This window comes from Bos mutus, chromosome 2 (assembly GCF_027580195.1).
Source record: "Bos mutus isolate GX-2022 chromosome 2, NWIPB_WYAK_1.1, whole genome shotgun sequence".
Classification (NCBI taxonomy): Eukaryota; Metazoa; Chordata; class Mammalia; order Artiodactyla; family Bovidae; genus Bos; species Bos mutus.
This window is the reverse complement of record NC_091618.1, coordinates 16617755-16628480: the sequence shown is the minus strand read 5'-3', so window position 1 is coordinate 16628480 and position 10726 is coordinate 16617755. Positions and strand designations below refer to the sequence as shown.

Below are 10726 nucleotides of genomic sequence, written 5' to 3'. Positions count from 1 at the left end.
TGGGATAAGATCATAGCAGGCTTTCATATGAAGACACACAAGGCTGCAGTTGTTACTTCAGTAGCCATTTCACCAAAACTTATGGCTGGGACACTCAAAACCAAAGCAGAAACATCTTCATCAGGGGTGGAACAGATATGGAATGGTAGAACTTGGCTCCACCATGCTCTACTCTCAGTGATATTCCAGGAGAAACACTCTAAGACAGGAAGTACAAGGCTGGCACCAGAGTTCTAGGACTTTTAATCTGTCCCAAAATTGCTGAAGCAAAAATCATGATAAAACGTTCTGCTTTCCTTTACACCCCCCAACGCAAAAAAAAAAACAAAAAAACAAAAAAACAAACTCTGTAGGAAAAAAATGGTTTTGTACATGGGAAGAAACAATATAAATTCAAAACTTACAGATAAGGGTTAGCTCTATCACTCTTTAAAAAGTTTATACGAATATCCAGTCAACACCAACAGGGTTACCTCCCTTGAAATGTTATCTATACGGATTTCCAAGTAGACCACAGAGCTGTATACTGTCTTGGAATGTCCTCAGAAGGCTCTGTCATTGATCAGTTAACAGAGTAAAAACCCCAGAGTCCTTTCTTTCAAATGGAAGAGGAAGAGACAGAGATAGAAGAAACTATTCAAACTTCGTCTTCTTTCCTTGTGGCTTGTGGTCTCCTCCTCCTCCTCTGCCTCCTCGGAAGCCTCCTCGCCCTGCAGAAAAGCAAGGCATCATTAAACAGGCTCTAAAAGCCAGTCATCCCTCCCCAGCAGGGTGAGTAAGGACTTGGGGACTGATGCGGAAACATGGATCTGCAGGTTGGGAAGTGCATGGCCACATAAACCAGTGAACACAGCAGGGTGGCCCTCCACGCTTCTTACCTCCAAAGCCTCCCCGGCCTCTGCCACCAAAGCCACCTCGGCCACCTCTGCCACCACCTCGGCCTCCAAAGCCACCTCTGCCTCCTCCTCGGCCACCAAAGCCACCTTCACCCTTAGGTTTGGCCCAGTCCAAAGTGACTTTGTTTCCATCGATTTCACCATCTTCCATGGCCTCCTTGGCAGCTTTGGCATCTTCCTCGCTGTTGAAGTCTACAAAACCAAACCTAAAACACCAAATGAAATTGCCTGTTATAAAGCACACATATGCCAAGTTTAATCTCACATGTTTCATAGCGATCCCATAAGCCTTAAACTGAGAAGACCCAGGTGAGAGCACTTCCCTACAGAAAGCTGAAACAGAATGTCTCACAAAACAGCTTAATAGGCCTCTGTGAAGACAGAAGGCAACAACGCTAGCTCCGTGAATTATCTCTTCTTCTCGTGCGAATCCTCAACTGTCACTGATTGACAGAAAGGAGCTCAGTGAGAAGACTCAAGGTGGGAGAGCCGCACATTTCCTGCCTCTTACCCTTTGGAGGATCCAGTCTCCCGGTCAGTGACTATCCTTGCTCGAATAGAGCCATCAAACGACTCTTTTAACGTCTCTTCTGTGGTATCCTCAGAGAGACCTTTGACAAAGAGAGTTTTGGATGGCTCTGGGAAATAAAAATAAAAACTGTATCAGTCACAATCCATGAAAACACTGGATTTACGTTACAGTCTAGCATCTGACTACTGGCTAAGAATGCTTCCCTTAGCAAATGCTAGCCTTTCAACTTAAGAGTGTCTATATGAGAAAAAGCAGGTTAAAGCAACTTGGGTCAATTAATGCTTAATTCAGCAAACGGTTTGGACCAAATTCCACGTAATGTTTACACTGATCACCAGAGCAGTTAAGAATCTTTTTATGGAAAACAGAAGCAGCAGCAACCCAAATAAGTGACAGTAGTCCTAAAATAGGCAGCTATAAACACAAGACAGTGAACCACAGGGCAATGTGCTGCTCAGTGTTGACTTAGCTGGATCAGAACTTGACTATCTAGAGGAATTTTCTTGAGATTTCATCAGTTACTTCTCAGATAATCAGTCATCATATCCAGTATCATTTACTCAGCAGCAACAGAAAGAAGCAAATGTTCTTCTGTAGATCTCAGGACCCAACCACAAATTCCTGTTAACAAAGTGACTTACGGCTTCTTGCATTAGGTGATCCCCTGGGTCCTTGCAACTCCAGTCTGATGGCTCTGCCCTCAATTTCCCTTTTATTACATGAATTTAAAGCTTCTTTAGCATCTTCAAATGAAGCAAATTCTATAAATGCATACCTGAGGATTAAGTCAATACTTAGAGTAAGTTACTAAGCACATGACTCTGCTGCTGCCACCAAGCCTTTTTCCTCAAGCAAATCCTTAAACAATGCAGCTTCTGCTAAATGTGAGAACATGATTTCACTTCCACAAGACAACTCTTAAAAAGCCTGTTAACTGGTGACATAAATATACTTTACCCTTTAGATTTGCCATTTTGGTTCTGGGGCACCTTGATATGAGTTGCCTTCTCAAATACTTCCTGAAGAGTTTCTTCCGTTGCACTATAGGAGAGGTTGCTTAAAACCAGGGTTTTTGATTCACCTATAAATAAAGAGATGTCAAGTTAAGACTCTGAAGCAGTACATCCCAACTTAAGTCACAGTTGTACCGTGTTCTCCAAGAACTTCTGTGCTTCAGAGAGGTAACACACCAATGTTAATATAGGTGGAATCCTACTTGCTGCTGCTAAGTCGCTTCAGTTATGTCCGACTGTGCAACCCCATAGACAAGCAGCCCAGCAGGCTCCCGTCCCTGGAATTCTCCAGGCAAGAACACTGGAGTGGGTTGCCATTTCCTTCTCCAATGCATCAAAGTGAAGTGAAAGTTGCTCAGTCATGTCCAACTCTTCGCGATCCCATGGATTACAGCCTACCAAGCTCCTCTGCCCATGGGATTTTCCAGGCAAGAGTACTGGAGTGGGGTGCCATTGCCTTCTCCATCCTACTTGCTACTCAACATCAAATACCTGTTAAGTACTTACATGCTGGTTCCTTCCATTCCTACTGTGCAGATGTGCAAGCTGACTATAGCCCTGTGTTTTCCTAGAACAATATTCTAATTTAAATGCACACAATCTAAGTTCTTTACAGTATAAAACATACAAAGGAAGCTAGATTTATCTATGTTCTAGCACAAATATTTCATATAGCTCTCATTCAAGACAATTACAAATAGACGTATAGCATGCTGATCTACATCCAGTTTATCCACTATATAAAGTACAAAGATGCAAAGGATTTCTTTTCTCTCCTAAATTTCAGAACCCAGAAGGAAACTTAAATTCTTACCACTCCAAGTGCTGTTCTTTCCACCTCTATGGTCTTGACTTTGACCTTTCTCTCCGGTGTAGTACAGAGAAATGGATCGCCCATCTATCTCTGTTCCCTGCTTTTCTTCCAAGGTTTTTTCTGCATCAGCTTCTGTCTTAAATTCAATATAAGCAATCCTACAATAGGGGGAAAAAAAGTAAAGAACTCACTTGGTTTTAAAAACCATATTAATTCTCTCTTAATCTCAGCAATATGACTATTTCAGACAAGTAAAATAAAAATGCCGTTTTATACTAATTGAAATGGTCAAGGTTTCTGCCATTTTCCACTTTTCAACTAAAACTTTCCTCCCACTACAGAAAGCTTACCCGATACTTCTAGAAAGCTAGGCCTTAGGTAGTACTTTTATGTTAGTTTATAATAAAATTATTCTGAATTAGGTACATTATCCTCACTGTACAGATAGGAAACTGAGGTTATAGAATAATTTGCCCAAAATCACAAACATAGGAACGTTAAATAAACATTTCTTCTATAAATTAAAGTGCATTAATTTTAATGAAACATTTCAGTAGACACAAAACATACCCTTTACTCTTTCCATCCTTGCTGACTAATCTGATCTCCACAGCATCTTCAAACACTTCTTTTAATTCATCCTGAGTAACTTTGTAAGGCAGATTTTTAGCCAGAAGTGTTCTTGCATCTCGATCTAGATTAAAAAAAAAAAAAATAAAAATGAACTGAATGGCTTAAAAGACCCTTCTTGTCCCAAAGATCAAAGACTGACCAATGTACAAGTTCTTGCTAAAATTTTTATGGACTTTTCTGGTAGTCCAGTGGTGAAGACTGAGCTCCTAATGCAGGAGCACAGGTTTGATCCTTGGTTGGGGAATTAAGACCCTGCTTGCAACAGGGCACAACCAAAAAAATTATAATTTTTAGATTTCATAATGTAAAAGGCACTCTGCTATTATATATTATGGAGATACAGCAATGGAAAAACAAACTGTTTTCACAGCTGACAGCTAACTATGTGCTGAACACTTAAAAAGAGAGCTAAATATCATATGCTATGTATGTAAAGTGTTCAGTATGTTTTAATTTAAAAGACTATGGGAAAAAATACTGTAGATAATTCCCTCATGGTCCAATGGTTGGGGCTCTTGTGCTTCCACTGCTGCATGGGGCACGGTTTGATTCCTGGTCAGGGAACTAGGATTTCATAAGGTATACAATGCAGGTGCCCCAAATAAAAAGGTGATGAACACACACTTGAAAAGTGACAAGTGTCTAGAAAAGGGTAAAAGATGCAGAGAGAGTAGTTAAGAGATCTGCTCTAGTCCAGTGAGGAAAAGACTATTAATTTAGATATACTGAACCAATTATTTTTTAAGTCTAGCAAGCAGTGCCAAGCACTGATGTAAACATTTAACATTCTAATTCATTTAATCCTCAACATATGAGGAAGCCAAAAGAAAAAGGTTAAACTACTTACCCCAGCTTGTCTACATTAAATTAGATACATAGCTATGAACAAGCTATCAGTATCAGCGTTACCTAAAGCTTTACATACCTTTCTTACTGTCTTTTCCCTTTGGTTTTTCTAGTTTAATTTCATTGCCAAAGACTTTTAAACCAGTGAGTTCCAAGGCTTTTTCCAGGTCTTCAGCAGATTCAAAATCCACATAGCCAAACTTCCTTTAAAGTGAAGAGACAAAAATTTTAAAAATTACAGGTCAGGAGGTGGTGGGACAAACCCACAAAAGTCACAGCTACCAAGTACTCTGGACAAGCAGTAACACTAACATAATAGTGCAAACCAAGATTAAGAAGCACCTGTACTATTAACAAAATTAAGTTAAGCCCTTTAAGATGGGGCTACAGAACAAGGTCTATAAGTATCAAGACCTAATGATGCAAGTTCTTCTCTGAGATCTTCATTAGCTACACTGCTGCTTAACAACTAATAGCACATGATAAAAGAACCTGTTTAAGCACTAAGAGAATCCTGTTTAAAAGCATTCACTATTATGGCTTTTCAGGTCTAAGAAATGTTTAGTTTGTGTAATATCAAAAATTAAGGGGAATTATGAAAATTTCAATTTGGGGGTTTCACAATTTGATAATCAGATTATTTAATTCAATAATATCTAATTTTTGAAGACTTTTAGATATTCTTGTTTAAGAATAATGAGCTACGGTCCTAAAATTGAAAGGAAAAAGCAACAGCAGACCCACAAACAATGTGTGATGTTATGACACAGGCCCCCTATACTTACCTAGACACACCAATTCTGACATCAACAACAGCAAGATCATTTTTAGCAAAAAGATCACTGATACCCGTTTTCAATTCAGGAGCAGATTTATTGAAGTTCAGATTTCCAACAAAGAGATTGAAAGACGTAGTTGGTTCTGTGCCTATACAAAAATTTTCTCAAATTAGTCAATTTTCCAGTATACTTAAATATTAATCAAATTATTTCTGTACACAGCACATCAGCACATTGAAATATAACATCAGGTTTCAGTATTAAGTCCCTTTATTGTTCATCACTTGTGCTATGTGGTATCATTTCCCAATCCCCCAATTCTCTAAGTTACCTTCCACTTTTTGTTTCTTGGCTTCAGGAGCTGCTTTTTGTTTGGCCATTTCCTTCTTTCGTTTTCCAGGTGCTTCTTTGACAGGCTCTGGACAAGAGTTCAAACAATCTATGTCATCCACACATACTCAAGTACCTCCTTTTAAACAAAACTCATATCAATGTACTTGAGAATCCAACTCATTACCTTCTTCCTCTTCCTCCTCTTCCTCCTCCTCCTCCTCTTCCTCATCGTCGTCGTCTTCATCATCGTCATCCTCTTCCTCCTCCTCTTCATCATCATCATCATCATCCTCCTCTTCATCTTCATCTTCAGCAGTGCTCTTAGCCTTCACAGGAACAGCTTTTACTGGAGCTTTCTTTCCTTTGGCTGGTACAATCTCCATAGGTTCTTCTTCAGAGTCTGAAAGAGAAACCACCTAGTCAAAAACTGAGTTCTATCCCAGTTCATGAAGACCTAAAGGAAAATAAATGTAATCTTATTCATGCCACTGTGCTTAGAGCTATGATAAGTAAAACACAGAATGAGCTGTTTGAAGCATTTTACTCAGGAGCAGCTATAGTCTGTGGGGTTGCAAAGCATAAAAAGGACTCAGCAACACAAGCAGGCAATCTTTCATGGGTCCCAATCTAGTGCATCACAATCAGCCCAGAGAATCCCTGGGATGATTCTTATCTAACCCCCCAGGTTTTCAGTAATATGTAGTTCTACCACCCGCACCTCATCCCTAATGTACCTTGCAAACAGGAGTCCAGGAACTACCAATACAATGCCTTACCATCTTCGTCCTCCTCATCCTCCTCATCCTCCTCCTCCTCCTCATCGTCGTCATCATCGTCATCCTCGTCATCCTCATCATCTGTGGCAGGAGCAGCACCAAAAGCAGCAGCTGCCTTCCTCACTGCTGGCTCATCCTCCTCTTCATCATCATCGTCTTCCTCTTCACTGTCATCTTCATCTTCTTCATCACTGTCTTCCTTCTTGGCATTCTTGCCGTTCTTTGCTCCCTTGCCTGGGGTGGCTGCTCCCTTCTTACCAGAGGTTGCTACCACTGCTTTGCCTGGGGTGGCTCCCTTTTTGCCAGGTGTAACCACTGCTTTGACAGGTGTAACTGTCTTCTTGGCTGGCATAGCTGCTGCCTTTTTGCCAGGGGTGACAACTGCTTTCTTTGCTGGTGTGGCAACTGCAACCTTTTTTGTTGGGGAAACCACCATCTTCTTTGCTGGAGTTGTGGCAGCCTTCTTGCCTTTTTTCTGAGGGATAACAACCTTTAAGAATAAACAAAAAACAACATAAGCTTGTTTTCAAACTCAAGGAGTTGTCCCATAAATGAATGCTCAACTCTAGCACTGCCTCAGTTCACCACCACATGCACCAGATGTAAACAAGTTAAAAGGTAGGGTCAAATTAACATGTTCTGTACACTTGAGTCACAGTCTTAATCTTGCAGGAAACTCTAACACAGACCCTGAAAATAGACTAGATGCCACTGCATGGGCTTAGACAAAGTTTTAAAACTTAATTTTAAGCCTCTATAGTTTTCACATCTGAAAATAACTGTTGTTCAGTCACTAAATCACATCCAACTCTGGACTGCAGCCAGCCGTCCCTGTCCTCACCATCTCCTGGAGTTTGCTCAAATCCACGTCCACTGGGTCAGTGATGTTACCTAACCATCTCATCCTCTTCTGTCTGCCCTATTCTCCTTTTGCCATCAACCTTTCCCAGCATTAGGGTCTTTTCCACTGAGTTGGCTCTTTATACACTGCTTTAAGGATTATGACTTGACACATAAAGCCTTAACACATAGAGAAGACAACCTGTTAAATGTTATTAAGTCATTTGGGGCTCTCACAGTGGGTGGAGGTAGGAAGTTCAATGAATGCTCATTCTTAGAACCAAAGAGAAAATGAACATCAAAAAAGGCCAGTGGGATAATCAATAGTGGCAAAGTTAGTAAAGACCACATTAGCTTGATAAAAACCATCACTTGTCTATATTTAAAGTTAGACTCAAAACTACTTTTTGTTAACTATTGGTTTTATCAGGTAACATGTGCCAAAATAAAACCTTCATTAAATTCTAAATAAGAAATATGAACAAATAAAGCAATGAGTCTTCTTTACAGTGAATCAACAGTAGCTGGGAGTTCTAAATAAGTGCTAATACAATGAAAGGCGGCAACTCTCAATCCACACCACTGTAACAGTGATTAGTATTATCAAACTCATACAGGGTAACAGAGACCAACTGATCCTACTGGGAAGCTAGAAGAATCTGATAAGGCTAACCTCAGACCTGAATATAATGCTCAGAGCTGCCATTCGCAGGACAGTTAACTGTCCACCCTGTTTATCTGGTATGTAGAACTCACTGTTTATCTGGTATGTGGAATTAACATGTTGAAAGTGGAAAACTAGTGATTTACTACAATATATCACACCAAGTCCTGCAGAAGGTGTGCACGCATGTGCATGCACATACACACACCTACAGATCTTTGCTCTCAAGTTCATTCAAATATTCTTGTGCCATCATGACAGGTCAATACAACTTTGTGAAATGCTCGACCATTACAACAGGTCCTATGTGAATTAACAGAATCCTGGTTTTTCTGCCAATATTTTCAGACATCCAATACCACCTGCTTTAAGTCTCCATTTTGTAGTTTAAGGCAATTCAACATTGAACTATATACAATTACCTCTTCTCCACTGCTCTCATCGTCTTCATCTTCTGACATTTCCTCATCTTCACTATCTTCTTCTACCTCCTTTGGGGGAGGAGCCATTTTCTTGGAGTCACCTTGATTTTTACCGGCCTAAAACAGACGTGACACATTACACCCTCCCTCATTTCAAGCCATTCTTCATAGCAAAACGGCACTAATGTCCCTTAGAACTCCCTCTTCATACTGTTAACTACAATTTACATAAAAATTATCCTTCATACCAATGTTAACACAGGGCTTCCCAGGTGGCGCTAGTGATAAAAGAACCCGGCTGTAGGAAACATAAGAGACGGAGGTTCAAACCCTGGATCGGGAAGATCCCCTGGAGGGTATGGCAACCCACTCCAGTATTCTTGCCTAGAGAATTCCATGGACAGAGAAGCCTGACGGGCTACAGTCCATGGAGTCGCAAAGAAATGGATACGACCAAAGCGACTTAGCACTCAATTTCCTACGTATTTTCTCTCAAGTTCTTTAAAAAAAAAAAAAACTTTTGCTTTGGATAAAAAGGCTACTCTCTTCTTGCTACGTTCTTTAAGCACACCCCTTTTTAAAAATTACACCTCCAACCCGAATCGAACCTTGCTTCACCGCACCGTTTCTCAATGCGGACTACAACTGGACCAATGTAACTGCCAACAATTCGAGGCCCTTCACGTGAGGAAAACCACCTTGAAAAAGCCTTTGAGGTAAACTGTGGCACCAAATCCCACCACCCTATTCTGAAGGCAGCTTTAAAAAAAAAAAAAAAAACACGTCTAACCCGTAGTCTTCTATTAAGACTTCCTTTCCCAGGTTACCAACCCCGCCCCTTTCAGCCCTGGAACGGCCACGTGGGACAAGTCGCAGGCCACCACGTGCGCGCAGCCTGGCGCAGAAAGCATGCGGCAGGGCCTCCTACCGGAGCCCCGCTCCCGTCCACCCGCCCCGCTCCCGTCCACCCACCCCGCTCCCGTCCACCCACCCCGCTGGACCGGGACCGGAGACGAGGTGCACCGCCGCCCTCCCCACAAGGCCAGGTCCCTCCGCAGGCCGCCGGCCCTACACGGCACGGCCCACGTGGCGAGCCCCGCGCCGCGGCACGTGCGTCAGTAGGCGGGGCCCCGCTCCGGCCCGTCACAGGAGTTTCGCCTCATCAGTCCGAGGCCCTTCTCCCCCTCCCCGCTCCCAGCCCTGAAGTCCTTCCCCGCCGCATTCACTACCAGCGCGGCACCTGCCGAAGCTCTTCACTTCGCTACGAAGCAGCTAAAAACGCGAGACCTCCCAGCTAATCGCGCGAGACTTCCCACAGCATGGCGCCCTCGAACGCGCCCGGGACGGCGCGCAGGCCCTCCTCCTGGCGGCGCAGGGCGCGCGCTCCTCGAAAAACGGGCCTTGATGTCCGTGCTCGCGCGGGCAAGGCCTCTTACCTTTGCGAGCTTTACCATGATGGCGGCTTATGACGGCGGAGTGTGTGGCGAGCGAGTGGCGCAGACGAGTCCAGAGGAACCTAAGCACCGTCGATGGCGGCCGCTAATCCCTGAGCGCGTACGCTTGGCTGCCAGCTAGCGCTCGAGACTGAGGCGAAAGACTGAGCCTGCCCAGTAATCGCCTCTGGAAAGGCGACGACGGCACCCTCGTGACTCCGCCTCGACCAACCAGATTTCGCGTCCCTCTCATGAGCCAATCGCGAGCCTCTAGCTGAGAACGGCGCGGGGCGGGGCGCGGGCCGGAGTGGGCGGGCCGACGCGGCCAAGGAAGGGGGAGGGGATTCGTGGCGGCGGCCTGGGGCGGGACTCGCTTTGTGCAAAGCCAGCTCTGATTGGGCTATTGGCGCGCGGTATCCGGAGTGCCCATCCACGGCCCGCGCTCTCGGCGCCTGCGCTTTGGGACGGACATTTTGGCGCCGCGTGTTCCTTAACTCCCGGGCGGTGGATACCAGTTGTCTCTGATTTTTCAGTCAGGGAGGGTCTTGTCTGCCTCGGAGGGCTTGGGTTTCCTGAGAGGCTTCACGGGCGGCCCCGGCCCACATTCTACACAAAGCCTCCTGGAGGCAGTGCAGAAAAGAGTTTGTCCGGTTTCCTCTCTAAAGAGCCCAAGACTTTCGGGAATTCAGACTCCACCACGTTGAGCGCCCACCTTAGTTCCCCCTGCTAATGAACCGCGCCAGAA

The 10726-nt window shown here is 43.8% G+C and overlaps 1 protein-coding gene and 3 non-coding genes across 4 annotated transcripts; all 4 read right to left on the bottom strand.

Moving 5' to 3' along the window:
• Window positions 1-226: 226 nt before the first annotated feature.
• On the bottom strand, window positions 227-10147 carry NCL (nucleolin). The gene is made up of 14 exons (XM_005887031.2): window positions 9985-10147; window positions 8549-8665; window positions 6623-7112; window positions 6031-6246; window positions 5845-5931; window positions 5520-5661; window positions 4814-4938; window positions 3826-3949; window positions 3256-3413; window positions 2386-2509; window positions 2070-2203; window positions 1408-1534; window positions 879-1102; window positions 227-710 (listed from the first exon to the last, which is right to left on the bottom strand). Exons 1-14 carry the CDS (start codon window positions 10000-10002, stop codon window positions 634-636), a joined length of 2163 nt encoding a protein of 720 aa, XP_005887093.1. The 5' UTR covers window positions 10003-10147; the 3' UTR covers window positions 227-633.
• LOC138984988 (small nucleolar RNA SNORA75) lies at window positions 1238-1371 on the bottom strand. Its single transcript, XR_011462224.1, has one exon. It is a non-coding gene; the product is annotated as a small nucleolar RNA SNORA75 (small nucleolar RNA).
• On the bottom strand, window positions 1898-1977 carry LOC138985010 (small nucleolar RNA SNORD20). Its single transcript, XR_011462248.1, has one exon. It is a non-coding gene; the product is annotated as a small nucleolar RNA SNORD20 (small nucleolar RNA).
• LOC138985002 (small nucleolar RNA SNORD82) lies at window positions 5735-5804 on the bottom strand. The gene has a single exon (XR_011462236.1). It is a non-coding gene; the product is annotated as a small nucleolar RNA SNORD82 (small nucleolar RNA).
• Window positions 10148-10726: the final 579 nt, after the last annotated feature.

Excerpts from the sequence above, each read along its gene's own strand:
- NCL (XM_005887031.2), bottom strand. Across the intron at positions 7,113-8,548 it reads ATGAGAGCAGTGGAGAAGAG|GTTGTTATCCCTCAGAAAAA; the intron begins GTAATTGTATAT and ends TTATTCTTAAAG. Across the intron at positions 3,950-4,813 it reads GGGAAAAGACAGTAAGAAAG|ATCGAGATGCAAGAACACTT; the intron begins GTATGTAAAGCT and ends TTTTTAATCTAG.